General features: G+C 43.9%; 1 protein-coding gene across 1 annotated transcript in view; it reads right to left on the reverse strand.

Moving 5' to 3' along the window:
• The window catches only part of CMYA5 (cardiomyopathy associated 5), a 109,250-nt gene that overhangs the window by 19,278 nt on the left and 72,150 nt on the right, over positions 1 to 17,822 (reverse strand). Inside the window, exon 9 of the mRNA XM_053299617.1 lies at positions 15,506 to 15,653. Coding sequence (XP_053155592.1) covers positions 15,506 to 15,653 — 148 coding nt within the window. The remainder of the gene's footprint in view (positions 1 to 15,505; positions 15,654 to 17,822) is intronic.

Consider the following 17,822-nt stretch of genomic DNA (forward strand, 5'->3'; position numbering starts at 1 on the left):
AATCTAAACCGGCAACTACTTCCGGTCTTTTTTGTCGCTCGTAACTCGAAAACAACGTAAGTCGAGTAGTTCGTAGGTCGAGGGATTACTGTATGCTTGACAGCAGAGCTTGGCAGCTGTTTTGTACAGTTCCCCTTATAGAGTTCTTTGCACAGAAGAGGGTTAGGAACGTTTCATGTCAATAAACAATCAAATATGTGAAATATAATGACAGTAACATAATGCAGGCGAGAACAAAACCTGTATTAGGTTTTTACTTTGTATAATAGCAGTTTATAAATGGTTATAAAGCAACGAGTGTTCTAGAGAGGACCTCTGACAATGCTAACTAGAGAAAGGAGGGCTCTGTCTGTCTATATACTTCACAGCTCAACCCAGAGGTTTACTACCACCCTCGCGAACTAGAGATGATCCAAAAAGGTGGGGAGAGCGTTTACTGAGACATATAGAGAAAGCTGGCCTATCAAGGCAGTAGCACTGCTGTGGGAGAAAGGGTAAGAATATGGGGCTTTTAAACAATGATACCATGTAGCTACAATGCCTGGAGAGAAGCACCAGAAAATTTGTTAATGGGCAAAATTTGTTAATGGAGTTTTCCTGCTCAAATTCCTGGACATTCCATATCCAGGGTGACGCTTTTCCTACTTCCTGGTAGGGATGTGCATAAAACCGGTTCTCCCGGTTCGGTTCGGATCCGAACCGGGTCCGAACCGGACCAGGGTGGTTCGGTTTTGGTTTTGCCGAACCACCCCCCCGGTTCGGTTCGGATCCGAACCGGTTCGGATCCGAACCGAACCGGTTCGGATCTCAAAAAATAGCTGGTTTGAAAGGGGACCTTGTGTTCTACCTGCCACCCAAATTTCAAGTCGATTGGACCTTCCTCTGATTTTTGGCGATTTTTTAAAGTTTTAGTGACTTTGGGGCAGTTCGGGGGCATAGCATGGGATCTGGGCAAAAGGAGTGGGGTGGGGTGGTAGTGCCTAATGGGTGCAGGCTACCACCCCAATTTCAGGGGGATTGGGCAAAGGGCTGATTTTTGGTAAATTTCTGAAAATTTCATGTCTTTGGGGCAGATTGGGGCATATTGGGGCAGAAAGTGGGGGCTGGGGCAGAATAGTGGGGTGTGGTGGTAGTGCCTAATGGGTGGAGGCTACCACCCCAATTTCAGGGGGTTTGGACAAAGGGGTGATTTTTTGAGAATTTTTGAAGTTTTAGTGACTTTGGGGCAGTTTGGGGGCAGAAAGTGGATCTGCCCCAAAATAGTGGGGTGGGGTGGTAGTGCCTAATGGGTGGAGGCTACCACCCCAATTTCAGGGGGATTGGGCAGAGGGCTGATTTTTTGAGAATTTTTGAAGTTTGGGTGTCTTTGGGACAGATTGGGGGCAGAAAGTGGATCTGCCCCAAAGGAGTGGGGTGGGCTGGTAGATAGTGCCTAATGGGTGGAGGCTACCACCCATCCCCAATTTAAGAGTGATTGGGCAGAGGGGTGAATTATGGTGAATAGAAAAGGTGTGAATTCTCATTCTATCATAGCAAATGAGATATTTTTCAATTAAACAACTCTCATGACCCCACTTTCACTTTTTCACACTTTCCTTTACTATGAATAATATGAGGAAGTAATCAATTTAGCACACTTCACCTTATGAAGACAAACCTCATACAAATAAATTCACCATAATTCACCCCTCTGCCCAATCACTCTTAAATTGGGGATGGGTGGTAGCCTCCACCCATTAGGCGCTATCTACCAGCCCACCCCACTCCTTTGGGGCAGATCCACTTTCTGCCCCCAATCTGCCCCAAAGACACCCAAACTTCAAAAATTCTCAAAAAATCAGCCCTCTGCCCAATCCCCCTGAAATTGGGGTGGTAGCCTCCACCCATTAGGCACTACCACCCCACCCCACTATTTTGGGGCAGATCCACTTTCTGCCCCCAAACTGCCCCAAAGTCACTAAAACTTCAAAAATTCTCAAAAAATCACCCCTTTTTCCAAACCCCCTGAAATTGGGGTGGTAGCCTCCACCCATTAGGCACTACCATCACACCCCACTATTCTGCCCCAGGCCCCACTTTCTGCCCCAATATGCCCCAATATGCCCCAAAGATATGAAATTTTCAGAAATTTACCAAAAATCAGCCCTTTGCCCAATCCCCCTGAAATTGGGGTGGTAGCCTGCACCCATTAGGCACTACCACCCCACCCCACTCCTTTTGCCCAGATCCCATGCTATGCCCCCGAACTGCCCCAAAGTCACTAAAACTTTAAAAATTCACCAAAAATCAGCCCTTTGCCCAATCCCCCTGAAATTGGGGTGGTAGACTCTACCCATTGGACACTACCACCCCACCCCAAAATTTTGCCCCTGGGCCCCTTTTTACCCCCCGAATCGATTCGGATTCGGATTCGGATTAAATCCAAATCCGAACCAAATCAAGGGTGATTCGGGTGACCCAGATTCGGGCACAAAACAGAACAGGGGTGATTCGGTTCGGGTCCGAGCCAAATCACCCGAAATCCCAAATTGCACACCCCTACTAAGCACACACACAGAGAAGAAGCAGGAGGCGGAGTGTGGATTCTATGATAGCATATTAGAGTGGATTGATGGTGTCTCATTGAAAATCTCATTTGCTATCATAGAATCCACACTCAATACCTCAGAAACAAGAGAACCCTGTACCCATGGGGGTGCCCCTACCAGAGATCCCTGTACCCCATGGGTTAGAAACCCATGGGGGTGGTTGGCACCCTATGTGCACTACACCACCACTTGCTCTGGGCCACCCCAGCACCCCCATGTGCACTTATAGGGCTGCTGAAAGCTCCATTATAACTTATTATGAGGAAAAACCTTAAAGACGCGTAAACTTCAAAAATCACTTAAAAATCACCTCTTTGCCCAATTCCTTTCAAATAATTCTGATAGCTTCCTTGCCCACCCTAGAAACTACCACCCACCACACTGCACTCTACGACACCCCTTTCCCCCCGACATGAAGCTATACATTTGCTGCAATCCTAATTATTCTCTATGAGGAATTCAAAAACACTTAACAATTCACCAATAATCAGAGGAGTGTCCAATTGCCTTGAGATTTTTTGGGTGGTAGGCACCCATGCCTGTCTACCACCCACCCTGCTTTTGTGCTCCTAGGTCCTCCACAACAGGGGATATGGACTGGTTCGGGTCCCATTATACACAATGAGAAAAATAATTAAAAATATTTCAAATATTCATAAAAAATCATAGGGGTGTCTGATTGCTTCAGGGTTTGCATGGTTGTTGGCACCCATGAGTGCTCCACAATAAGAAATAATGGCCTGGTTCGGGTCCCATTATATCCTATGAGAGAAAAATAAAAATATTTTTCAAAAATTCATAAAAAATCGTACGAGTGTCCGATTGCTTTGGGGTTTGGGTGACAGGTACCCCTGGGTGCCAGCTACCATCTGACCAATTTTCAGCTTTCCAAACCGATCCGAACCGGTCCGAACCGGTTCGAAACGAACCACCCCCAGTTCGGTTCGGATTCGAACCGAACCAGGGGTGGTTCGGTTCGATCCGAACCTCCGAACCGGTTCGGATCTGAACCGGTTCGCACATCCCTACTTCCTGGACAGGATGCTCGATTCCTGCATGGTGTAGGCCAATCCTGGACCTGTGGCAACTCTAAATGTGACTCCAGCCCCAAGTCAACAAGGCACATCTCTAAGAAGTGAACATTTCCACTCCTGCTTGGAATCTGATGGGAGATCACCTGGCGTTGGCAGGTCTGCTCTGCTCCTGACCTCCATGTGTTCAGCAGAAGGTCTGAAGATGGTCTGCACACGTGCCTTCTACTACTGCTTTTGGGGAGGGCAGGAGCAGGGGCCTGCAGCCACATTGATCCCCCGCTCCACATGTTCAGCATGTGCTGTCTGCTATCTGAACAGGGTTCAAGAGCTTCATGGAAGAAAGGGTGGAATACAAATTTTGCACGTGTGCTAAATACAAGAAAATCTGTGTTAAACCTGCCCCAAAAATAAGCTAATTACAGTTTAGGAAATAAGATTTTTGAAATCCAGGATTCTCAAATTTGGGTCCCCATATGTTGTTGGGCTAATAATTCCCTTCATCCTCAGTCACAATAGCCTCTAGGCCAGTTCAGATGAACACTTACCCTATTCATGGTAAAGTTTGGGCTGTGCTGAGAACACTTCCGGCCTGACATCAATGGGTGACATGCTGACACATTATCCGCATGTCCTTTAATTGTGAGGAGTGTTCATCAGAATCACCCCTACACATGCTACAAAACCTTGTTGAAAGTGTTCATTTGAACCAGCCCTCTGTGATAAGATATTAGAGATATGATCCAGTACTAGTAAAAGCAGGGGTTCTCAAATGGGTCCCCATATGTTGTTTAACTGCAACTCCCTTCATCTCATATGATGGGCATTGCAGTCCAACAAGGCATAGAGACCCAAGTCTGAGAACCTCCACGTTAAATAGTATTTACAAGATGCTCTGTGAAGATAAAAGTATTAAGTGATCTTTGGAGACCAAACATCTGAGATGTAATGCTAGAATACCAAATTGATGACCAATTCCTTCAGTGGATACTGAATTTTTCTACATTTTATTGGCGTGTTTATTTTGTTGGTGTGTTTAATTAATTAAGTATTGTTTGCTGCTGTTGTCTTTGTTTCTGTTATGTATATTTGCACTTTAATGAAAATATGAGTACAGAAATTGCCTCTGTCAGCCATCCATCCAGACACCCACACAGTACTGTCACAGGAAGCAAAACTTGAATTCACAACTTCATGTTCCAGCCTTCTATGAAACTAGGGAAACATTAATTAAGGCTAGGACTGAACCAAAACTATTTACTAGTTTCACATTCATTTTTCTGTGTTGAAAGGCACCTCCTAGTTTGGGCCATTTTTGACACAAAATGTTTGCTTTGTTTCAGTACTGTTCTTTGCACCTTATTTTACTTGGATAATTCATTCCCCACCCCTCAGCCAAAAAGGCATTCTGAGTGGCTTACATAAGATTATAATACAGTAGTACACCATATACACATAATTTAATATGACTGGCTGTGATAAACCATGCAAATTTGTTGATGATGTCTTCACACTCTGAGGTGATGACATTATAAAAGCCCATAAACAAAAGAGCCACAATCAATGAGAGTAAACAGTGCAAGCTGAGGCCAGTGAGGGCGAGGCCAGTGAGGGCACAGTGAGGGCAGCACCCAACGGAATAAAGGAGTAACAATGAAACAACACAAGTATTTGGTGAGGGGTTTCCCCTCCTCTGGGTTTGGCTGTGTCAAATAATTTTGAGCAAATATCAGAACTAGAGAATGTTCAATGCAAACCAAATTAAGACTAGAACAGTATTCGCGTAGGACCTGGCACTGTGACATCAGTGGCCTCCTACACACCTTCCACACATCCACAATGTTTTCACATAACAAATGCTGGCAATTGCTGGCTGCTCCATATCTTCAAGGAAGTGCTAGCATATGCAGTGTGCACAGGAAAACATTCTCTGTGAACAGAGACAAGCAGATTTATGCAGCCTGCCCTCCTACGGGGGTGTCACTTGTGATGTATGCGCCCGGTGCTACATGGCAAACCATTTTTATGGAGTATTAGCCATCTCGGATGCCTTAAAAAAAAAAAAAACAGATGGAAGGGTGAAATATAAATGTTTAAAATAAATAACTGAAAAATAAATAATGTAAATATATCACTGAAAAATAAAGAGTGGAGTGGTTCCCACACAATAGTGGCAATTCATTCAGTGTCATTGCAAGCTGTCTTTTTCAGAATGCAACTGTTGTCTTTTTCAGAATACCTCTGAATATGGAGGTCTAGCCTATAGTCATTAGGATTAGTAATCATGGAGGATGTCTAACAGTGACTACTAATCCCAATGGCTAGAGGCTACCTCCATGTTCAGAGGCAAGATGCCTCTGAATACTTGCAGAGGAGCAGTGGCATGAGAGGGGACATGCCTTCATTTCCTGGTTGTGTGCTTTCCTAAAGCATCTGGTTGGCTCCTGTGAAACAGGTTGTAGGACTAGATAAGCCTTGGGCCTGATCCAGCAGGACTGTACTTATGAATATAAAAATCTAGACTCGTCATTTGACACTTGATGTCAGAAACGAGAGCTGCCAGAACAGATGTGCCTGGAATTCTCACACTTTTGGGAAGCTCATCTCCTTAATTCCAGTTGTGTGCTGGCTGGTAGTTATTTCTCAATGGTGAGGGAAAGGAACTGTCCCTGCGTTCCAGTGGGGAGTTCTAGCACTGAAGACACATTCCAGAGTTGAGGTCTGCAAGCTCCAACACTATCTGGTATATATGACATCTAACATATCTATAATACGTAGATGATATAGGTAATATAGATCTCTATATGCTCAGATCAAAAGCCCTCCTGTTTAAGGCAAGAATTAAGATGTTTTAAAATTCATTTATGCACCAAAAAGACATGGAAATTAATTAAGGCGTACACCTTAACTTCCATGTCGCCTAAGCAGTAAACATTGTTCTACAGTCATATGTTCTGCTCGCCGCTTAGCCTCCAGGCACCCATACTTTCCCCTTCATCTTTCAGCCCCACTGCTCTTTCTCTGCAGGTTGGGGGAAGCTATGGTGACTGTTATTCCAAATATATAAGATATGTTTGTCTTATATGATATATAGGAATAAGATATTCTTTTAAACATGTTAGATTCTGTGCCAAATTTCCTACAACCAGGACAAATTGTCTTGATTTTATTATCAATGGGTAGCATCCAGATGAAGAGTTCTACCAGCAGAACTCCTGCTCAAATAAGGGAGGAGGGGCAATATTAATTAATCCAACCTTCTCTTTGTTGCCCCTTATGCCCCTACACCTGTACTACCGAGGATTCCCCAATCCTCGGGGACATATTTTCAGGGGGCACAGGGGCTATATAGGGAAGGAAGATTAGCTAAAATCACTCCTCCCCCACTTGCTCAAGTGGGAGAGTTCCATTGGCAAAACTCTCCCTCTACCAAATAAAATCTTCAGGCTTTATAATGATAGAATGCTGAAAGAGCAGCATTCCGCTTAAGTATAAAGCCACTCCCACTCTTGACTTTAATACCCCAAAGCCAAGTTCCTATCATTCCATCCAGTTCTCCCAACATTCCATTTCACTCTCTAGCATTCCATCCTGCATGGCTGCGACCAAGAATTAGAACCCAGCAGACTTGATTTGTTAAGACTGGACTAACCAGGAACAGGGAGCAGGTTTAGGCCCCAACCTTAGTAAAGCCTTTTATTTTCTCCCATAATAAGGAAATGACTGCCATTTATTCCCAAGGGGGAAAGTCATATGCTGTACTTTGGGACAACACTGAGGTGGTGGCAAAAGATGCTCATCGTCCTTGTTAGGAAGTGGCCCAGCTACCACTGATAGTGGTACCCTGAGAAGTGCAGAGGATGCTGTCCCTCCTTTCTGTTTGGAAGGCATTAGTGGGAAAGGGGCAATACGCTGCTGATGCCAACTTCCTTCCAAGAAAAAATAGGAGCTGGAACTAAAAGGGCCGGGGGGAGGCATCTTTTCTACTCTTCCCATTGTAAGCACAGCTTCTGACTTGGGAGGAGGAACAAATATTTCTTGTCTTATTCTTGGGCCATAATTGATTTGGGGAAACAGGGTTGAGCAGGGTATTACTGCACCTAAGGTGAGGTACAAAACACTGCTTTGCCCCTGGTGGAGGGCCAAGCCCTTTTCAAAATCAACTCTTGCAAGCTTTGAAAATGCATGGGGAGTGGGGAGCAGGGTGGAGGGAAGGTTGCTAGCAGCCTCCTTTTCTGCAAGGAAAGATGCTCCTTGCAAAGTTTGCAAGGGTCAGATCAATCTCAAACAGCTGCTCCAAGGACAACAGCCAGAATCATCTTGCTGCCCTGTTGGCACCCCAAGAATCTGCCACCTGAGGCAACTGCCTCCTGAAACGGCCATCCCGTGGGGCAGAGTCTGGTCTGGAAAAGCAAGCCTGGTTCATCCCCCACTCCACCCAAAGATATACTTCAGTACAGGAGTGGGCAATGGGGTTCAGGGTAGTAAATGCAGGTGTGAGTAGCAAATGGGATGGAGGAACAACTAGAACTCTCCATTCCTACCCATTCTCCTTCTCATAAGGCTAGTCAGGCCTTTAAGTTAGTGCAGCTGTAATGACAATATGGGAAGTGATAGAGTAACGGTAAGATATTGATCAGGACAAAGAGAAAGAGGTTGAGGCATTCTTCAGTTCCCATGATCAACATGGGTGTTCCATAGATCTTTAAATGATCATGAACTGTTGAACCATATAATTCCTATAATGGAAGAAAGGGAGAAAATAAATCTTTAAAAATATGCTGAGTGTTATGGATTCTATAAAATACAGCTACAACCTTTGCAAAGTGCTAGAAATACAATAGCTCTATTGTACTAGCAACGCATGACAGATTCTGGCAATTTTTAAAGCTGTTTCCTTTAGGCTTCATGCTGTTGCTACAAGATATTTGACACAAGATATTTGACAGAGAGTGTAAGAATGAAAGGGGCAAAAGACATTTTATTCCCCCCCCACAATTTCCTCCCATTCTTCCTGCCTCTCCTCCTCCTCCACCTCCAAAACAAGAATCTCCCAAGAACATTCTACCAACGCATGGCTTTAAAAAAAATCTATGGGATTTAATTGAATGTCTTTTGGCCCTGACCTACCAATAACAGGGTTAACTCACCTCCTCCTCTCCAGCCTATAATTTTATCCTTTAGTACATCATAAGCAACCATGAACTGGTAAGCACTTTCCCGAAGGATGGTTTTTACGATTTGCAATGTGACTACCTGAATTATCTAAGAATAGATGGGAAGGGGAATCAGTTACAGCTTCTTCTATGAGTAGGGAGGATGAAAATGGATTCCACATTTAAGAATGACTGTTTTCTCATCAGGGGCATAGCTAGGGGAGGGGGGGCCGTGTTCATCCCTTTCTCTGGCGGCCCCCCAGAGAGAGGGAGATAATGAAGAAAATAGGGAGGGAGGGAGCTGGAGGGCCCTCAGGAGCTGGGGGCCCGTGTTCTTTGAACCCTTTCGCTCAATTATAGCCACGCCCCTGTTTCTCATGCTAGGGGAAAATGACTAGTCAACACTGGCTTCCCTGCCTGAGTCTGACTCGGCTCAGACTGACTTAGTTCAACGGTTCCAAATTGTTGCTAAGATGTGGATGGAGAAAAATATGGCATGTTTACTTTGAAGTTAAGTTCCATTGAACTCAATGGGACTTACTCTCAGCTAAGTCTGAATAGGACTGCAGCCTTGGTTAATAGAACCTGTAGTTTTCTTGTTTTGGTAAAATGTCCAGTCATATCTCTGTTGCTTTTTGGCTGCATGTCTACATTATTCTTCGTCTTACAGCTAACAGGTAAACCACTCCTATTTACTTAACAAACAAACAAACAGACTGTTTCAGATAAGGCAAGGCAAACATACATACATACGCATATCTCAACATTTCAGAACACCCTACCTCTGTAGAGATAGCCATTTCCCTTCTAGTGCACCGACTAAGAACAATCTAAAGAAACTGATGAAAGGGCTAATCTTTGTTTTTGAAAGCTAAAAGCACCTGCTATTTCTCAAAACTGTCTATCATCCCAATAAATCTAGGCTACTGAAAGAGTTCAGCGCCACCTAATGGCACAGCGGGGAAATGACTTGACTAGCAAGCCAGAGGTTGCCAGTAAAAATCCCTGCTGGTATGTTTCCCAGACTATGGGAAATACCTATATTTCGCAGCCACGATATAGGGAGATGCTGAAAAGCACCATCTCATACTGCATGGGAGATGGCAATGGTAAACCCCTTCTGTATTCTACCAAAAACAACCACAGGGCTCTGTGGTTGCCAGGAGTCGTCACCGACTTGACGGCACACTTCACTTTACTGTATTGAAAGAGTTCACATTAATAGGAATGCTTACCATACAGAGCCATCAGCCAAAATGATCAGGGCCATCCGTTTCCGATTCTTAATCTGGTAGGCATGTTATGGAATACTCTGCACGGTCCCCCTGGCACGGTACAAAGGTGACTCTTCCCACCACAGTTTGCACTTTGCCAAGTGCTGGTGGGGCTCCTTTAAGTGAAACAGCCTTCCTGAGCCTTATTACCATCTTGGAAGGCATGCTGGAAAGTGTTGTCCTTCCCAGTGCTTTCCCTAGAGAGCTCTGCGAGAAAAGCACTTCCAGTGCTTTCAAGTTAAACAAAGGATGGCATTCTGTGCAGCCTCCTGCAGGCATTATTAGCACCATGGGAGAGCTGCTGTGCCCTCATTTTTTAAAAAAAGCATGCACACAGTTGTGCATGAGCTTTCTTGTGCAAGCTCTAGAATGGCACAGACACAGTTGCACAATGTGGGCCATTATTTCCAGTGGCCATTATTTGAAAACCACTGCACTGGACACCATGCAACTGGGTTTGCATAATTTCAACATTTTTTGTGAATGGCAGCTTCTGCAATGTTAACCATGTCGTGGGATGCTATGCAAAATGTCAGTCAGAGTCCTTGATCCAGATAATAGATTTTTTTTCAAACATATACAGTGCAAGACTGACTGGCAATAATATGCCATTAATGAAAAGCAACATTGCACTAATATATCCACTTAAGTGCTATAATCTTCATTTTATAGAGACATTTGTACTTCTATTTCCCCCTCTTCCTAAACATGCCTTATAGAACGGATGATGAATACACCTCTTTTCTTTTAGCTGATTGCTGTGTACTCATAACACTGTGTTTGGCCAAATTCTGTGCAGCTGCATGTAAGGTTAGGTCTGAGCTGGTTTGAGTTATACTTAGTAGTAGTAATATGGAGTCTCCGGTTTTATGCATTTGTACTGTCTGTACAAACACATAATATATTATATTCTGCACTGTTTTTGTGTTTTGGGGTCAAAAGACCATAATAAAGTATTCATCCATTCATTCAATCATTCATTCAATTAAGTGCAAGTTCCATTTTATATTTGATCACAGACCAAAGTGAATCTTTGGCAACCATTTTCCATTTTAAGTTTTTGTTGTAAGCAGTTTTGAGCAGGCAGATCTTAGTTGTTACTCAAAGCCATGATAAAAATAAACCCAGCAGATGTGGCAAGGGCCAAGAAGAGTGAGCTGATCTTGAATATCAAGTGAAAAACTTCACTAACCCTTTCATTCAATCAATCAATATCGCTGGAGGAATACTAAGAAAGTCAACCGAGCACGTTTGCTTGCCATGTTCGGGAATTTAGAGGGGTGATAAGGGCGGCAAAATCTTCTCATTTCTCTGCACTTTTTGCATCTGCTGCTAACTTGGCAAAGAGGCACCTTTTAACATGATAATTCTCTTTATTGAGCAGGGGGAGAGTAACTGGCCCTCTCCACCCCCAGCACAGTACCTCCAGGGACTGTTGCTGGGGTCTAATCTTATATTTCTTTTTAGATTGTGAGCCCTTTGGGGACAGGGATCCATTTTATTTATTTATTTATTTATTTATTTGATTTATATACCGCCCTTCCAAAATGGCTCAGGGCAGTTCAGAGCATGATAAAAACAATTTAAACAAATTAACAATTAAAATAAAACTATCAAAACACAATAAAACCAATAAAACATCTAAAAGCCCTGAAAATCAGGGCAACAATTTAAAACAGTTAATCATTTAAAACCCTGGAAGGCCAGGCCAAATAGGTAGGTTTTAAGGGCTCTCCTGAAGGACAGCAATGATCTCAAATCACGAATTTTGGGAGTGCATTCCACAGTCCAGGAGCAGCTACAGAGAAGACCTGCCTCTGTGTCACCAGCGGACGAACCGGTGGCAACTGGAGACGGACCTCCTCAGATGATCTTAACGTGCGGTGGGGATCATGTAAAAGAAGGCGCTCTCTTAGATAACTTGGACCTAAGCCGTGCAGGGCTTTAAAGGTAATAACCAGCACCTTGTATTTTGCCCGGAAACATATCGGCAGCCCATGTATCTGTTTCAAAACAGGCATAATATGGTCTCTCCGGGTTGCCCCAGAGACCAACCAAGTTTCTGGACTACATACAAAGGCAGCTCCACGTAGAGTCCATTGCAGTAGTCAAGCCGGGAGGTTACCAGCTGATGCACCACTGTTTTGAGGTCATCCTCTCAGAGGAATGGACGCAGCTGTCGAATCAGCCAAAGCTGATAGAAAGCACTCCTGGCCATGGCCTCCACCTGAGATACCAGGGTGAGGCCTGGGTCCAGGAATACTCCCAAGCTGCGCACCTGCTCCTTTTGGGAGTGTAACCCCATCCAGCACAGGGAGATCTAACTCATCCCTCAGATTCTGAGCCCCCACAATGAGTACCTCCATCTTGCTTGGATTCAGCTTCAATTTGTTCTCCCTCATCCAGCCCATTACTGCCTGTATTTATCTTATTTATTTGTTGTTTTTCTGTGTAAACCGCCCTGAGCCATTTTTGGAAGGGCGGTATAGAAATTGAATACATAAATAAAATAAATAAATCATCCATTCTTTGCTGGGAAGGGCTGATTCAGGTTACCTTCCATCTGGCCGCTGTGACATGTTCGCTAGGTTTTTCACTGATAAAGTTGCTCGCCTTCAGTCTGAGTTGGATTCCAATTGCTCAGTATCCGTTGAAGTAATAGATGCTGGGTTTTGTGTTACTATTTGGGATACCTTTGAGCTTGTTGAGGCTAATGATGTGGACAGGATTTTCACCAACGTGGGCACAGCGACCTCTAGCCTAGACCCTTGTCCCTCCTGGCTTTTTAGGGCTGTAAGGGGGAATGTTCTCTCCTGGCTTTGAGAGACAGTTAATTCTGCTCTTCGGAGGGGGTTGCTCCCTTAAAGTTTTGTTTGTTTCCCTTAAAGGGTTTGTTCCATCAGCCCTTAAAGAGATGGTGGTCTATCCACTTCTGAAGAAGCCTTCTCTCTACTCTGATAATCTAGATATTTATCATCCAGTCTCCAATCTTCCTTTTCTTGGTAAGATTTTGGAGAAGGTGTTGTGTGGTCAGTTGATAAGAGTCCTGGAAAAAACTGATTTCCTGGATCCTTGCCAGTCAGATTTTAGGCCACAGCACAGCACTGAAATGGCATTGATTGTCCAGTTGAATGACCTGTATCGTAACCTTGATGTGGGAAGTGCACCTCTCTTGGTTCTCCTTGATCTCTCAGTGGCCTTTGATACCATCGACCATGCTATCCTTCTGGAGTGCTTAAGTGGGATGGGCCTTGAGGGCACTGTTCTTCAGTGGTTCCAGTCCTCTCTCACTGGGTAATTCCAGTTAGTGTTGATTGGGGGTGAGTGTTCTGTGCCTTGGACCCTTTCTTGTGGGGTTTCACAGGGCTCGGCCCTTGCTCCTATTCTTTTTAATATCTACATGAAGCCGCTGGGCCTGGTCATCCGTTGGTCATAAATATGCTGATTATACTCAGCTTTATATCTCTACCCCTGGCCAAACAGGTGATGCTATCCATGTACTGGCTCAGTGCCTAGAAGCTGTCAGGACCTGGATGGGCCAAAACAAGCTCAGGCTCAATCCCTCCAAGACCAAGTTGCTCTTGTCCAGTTGGTGATCTGGCCAATTGCTGTGTGTGAGTTTATCTCTTGACGGGGTTGCACGTCCCTTGACAGAGACAGTTCATGATCTGGGGGTCCTTCTGGGCTCATGGCTCCTGTTTGAACAGCAGGTGGAGGCCATGGCTAAGGGTGCCTTTGCCCAGCTTTGGCTGGTTCGCCTGTTACGGCCTTTCCTCAACCGACAGGCCCTGGCAACAGTAACTCATGCCTTTGTTACCTCTCATTTTGATTACTGTAATGCGCTCTACCTAGGGTTGCCTTTAAAAATTATTTGGAAGCCTCAACTAGTCCAGAATGCAGCGGCCCGCCTCCTCATGGGTGGCTGTAGATTTGATAGTGTCACACCTCTTTTATGGTTGCTGCACTGGTTGCCTGTTCACTTCTGGGTCCAATTCAAAGTGCTAGTTCTCACCTACACAAAACCCTTATGGGCTCAGCACCTGTATATCTCCAGGATCACCTCTCTCGGCCGGTTGTATCCTGTCCTGTGAAGCCTTCTCAGCTGGCCCTCCTTACAATCCTAGGCCCTGGTATAGTGCGTGGTGCCTGGGCCCAAAGGAGGGCCTTCTCTGTGGCTGCCCCTCTTCTTTGGAACACTCTTCCACCCCATATTTGTTCAGCCCCCTCCCTAGCTGCTTTTAAGGCTTTTCTTAAGACCTAACTGTTTCTCCAGGCGTTTGCCCTTGAATTTATTTCATTTCATTTATTTTATTTTTTTAATTGTTATTGGTATTGTTGTCCACCACCTAGAGTCTTTGGAGGAGGTGGTATATAAGAAAATTTTAATTAATAAATAATCTTTATTACAATCACTGACCAGTACACCCCTTCTTCATAAATTAAAGGTACAAGCCCAGTCTTTCATCATTTTCCTCTCTAATATGCCAAAGATTATTTGAATAAAATAGATGGTGATAAAACAAGAACAATATAGTTGACAAAGTATTTGGTCAGATATACCTGACAAAAGCTAATATTTTGTTCTTTTTTGCTATGGCGTCATCATAATCAGAGAGCTGCTGACTACTAGGAAGAGCACTGTTTGATCCTCAACACAATTCTATGAGGTCCATCAAACCAACGTTTTTCACTTCTTTTCTTCCAACCCAGCTGAAAGCAAACATTTATTCCCACCACCCCAAAGGATAATTTATTTTCATGAGAGTGTTCGTAGGGCAATGCAGGCCATATAAATGACTTAAATTTAGCAGTTTTACCAGAAACAAACCATACATCCTTTATCTGAATGACCATAATCCAAAATGTTGTGAATGATAGTTTAGGAGACCCAGTGCCTAATATCTCATATCCCAGTACTGATTCGTGATTAATTGAAAAGCACTGCATTGAACTGAAAATTAATGACTCCTGTGAGCTTCATGACTGAGTTGGGAGCTGAACCTACAGGTGTTTCTAATCCAGGTTGATCCACTTCCGCTAAATCTGAGAGTGAATAAGAATGAGACGACTCTGTTTATGCTTACATTGTACTCGTCTCTGTGTATGAATGCAGGTTGGAAAGAAAGCACAGTTAGAGGATGCTGATGTGATGGATCAGGCGTTGTCTTTAATCTAGCTCCGGATGGATTGGACAGGACCCAAGTAAAGCTTGGGGATTTAGTCTAAACAAGTTTTGTCCTTACGAGAACAAGTTAAAGGTATTTTTGATTTTCTGAGTATAATCTCTGAGATTAGCATCTGGCACAAATGTTAATCACTATGCCAAAAGCTGATTTCATCCTTAGGAAGATCAAGGCAAACAGAATAATCTTTCCTCTACACAATCCCAATGCAGGAAAACTCCCTTTAGCTTCATTTCCAGCTTATTTTGCATTTCAAACCACAGGGGGACTGACCTGAGGCCTTCTCCTTCAGGAGAATATTGTCTGCAGTACTCAAGTGTGAATGAGTCTGTCGCTTCTGGGTTGCCAGTGCTCCATCGAATGGTGGCAGTATTCCAACACACAGAGCAATCTGCTGCCTGTATTACAGGGGTTGGGGGAGCTGTGGAATACAGCATCAGGTTAGCTGTGCTACAAAGAATGCTATAAGGGTGACAGTGGGCACCCGCTAGAATGTTTTAAAACATCCTTGCTGCTAATATCACAACAACTAAGAAATAGCTAGGCTATTCATATTTATTATTTATAATAAAACCTTAAATACATATTTAATTCATTTGTTTTCCTTTCTCAAGGGGTAACAATGCAAACAACTATATTTTCTCCCTTTTTAAACCTTACTTTATTTCTCTTTACCTTATTTTCCTGAGCAGGGGTGTGTGTGTGTGTGTGTGTGTGTGTGTGTGTGTGTGTGTGTGATGGGGATTGCTAGCCATTAAAACAAATGAAAACCACAATAGCACCAGTAGTGGTCCAAGAGTGCCTGAGATAAAGCTTCAAAAACCACCTCTCCCCCCACCCATCATGTGCCTCTTTTTTTCATTTGTGGAGGTGGCAATAGCTGCCACTGCTTCACTGAGCACATGCATAACCACCCTCCTGCCTCCCTAGAGTGCCCCAACTGGGCCAGAAATGAAAAGGGGGAGGAAGCAGAAGAGAAAATGATGAAAGGGCATTAGCGTACAGGACCGTACACTACTGCCCTTTCTATAGATGACTGCAGATGCTCTATAGAGCATTTCCTGTACTCCTCTGCCCTGTCATCACCTCCTCTTCCACTTCCTTCCCTTTTTCATGAATAGTCCAGTAGTGGCGTGTAAGGAAAGTAAGAAAGTGAGTGCCGGGCCAGAAGGAAGACGCAGTGGTAGCTAAGGGGGATGATTTTGGCAGAGGGGTCTCTTTGGCTGGTGCCCCCAAAATCTGCCACTGGAGGTGACTGCCTTACCTTGTCCCATGAAAAGATCACCCTGAATATCATTTATTTAATCCAGAGCCCCAAGCAGGGGTGGGGGGGGGGGAGGCAGTGAGATGGTTTTATATCAAATTAGGCCAGACTTAATTATGTCCATTGAAATGGAATGGGGAGGTTTTAGTTCCACTTGAAAACTAGTGGGGTGGCATTTCATCCCACTCTAAGCAATGAATTAGCCTAAATTCATTATTTCTTGGAGGTAGCACTTGCATATGCTACCTGTGTTCAGAGTGTTCAAAGTGCTTCATATATATCATCTTATTGCAATCTTTACAACTACCCTGTAGGCTGGGTAAGTAATTATCATTCCCATATTGCAGGCCAGGAAGCTGAGGCTGAGAGGGAGTGACTTGCCCAAAGCCATCTAGTGAGTTCATGGCAAAGGCAATATCCCAACCAAGGACTGCTTCCTTCATAGCTCAGCCCCTTAGCTGCTATGCTGAACCAGCTCTCAAAATCCTTCACCAGTTACAGTAAACCGCCAACCTTCCAACAAGTGGAAGATAAAAGAAGTCGGTCTTATCTACTTTTCTGAACAAATATGATATAGTGGGGCTTGTTCTCTTTTTGGCAGGATTGGAAATTCCATTAAAAGAACACACCCCAACTTCTTACTGAAAAGGGGGACACTGGGAAGGGAGGGTCACATTAGCCAATATCAATGGGTAGGTGGAGATCACGAGGAAGAAGGCATTCTTTTAAGTCAGGGCTGCACAACTTTGACCATCCTGCTGATATTGGACTATAACTCCCATCATACCTGTATTGGCCACTGTGGCTGGGGATGATGGGAACTGTAGTCCAAAAACAGCTGGAGCGTCAAAGTTGTTCAGCCCTGTTTGAAGTTGATGAATTTAAGAATGCATATCTGCTCTTCACATTTTGTGTGCTCACTACAGGAACCCATGTAACCCAAGTATTGCCACAGCAAACATGTTTGCAGTATATAAAGTATATAAAGTATAATGCTTGCAGCAGAGGTTTTGCCTCTTCACATCTTCTCTGATACTCCTTTAGAGTTCTTCAGTTTAGCATTCTTTGGCAGAAGTAAAAGACAACTGCTCTTTGATCCAGCAGTTCAAATGAGAAGTGCTTTTGTTTCATAATAGATGGTGGCACCAAAGCCTCACTTCGACAAGAGAACAATATAATATAAATCTATTTTATTACATCTAGAATTACTTAGCAATCTAAATTTGATTATTTGTTTTATCTTCTTTCCATGCCTTACTCTTCTCCTCACCAAGGTTGTGTTAATTTCTGTTCTGCTTTGAGGAACAGAGTGATGGAATGGCACTG

Source organism: Hemicordylus capensis, chromosome 2, assembly GCF_027244095.1.
Source record: "Hemicordylus capensis ecotype Gifberg chromosome 2, rHemCap1.1.pri, whole genome shotgun sequence".
NCBI lineage: Eukaryota > Metazoa > Chordata > Lepidosauria > Squamata > Cordylidae > Hemicordylus > Hemicordylus capensis.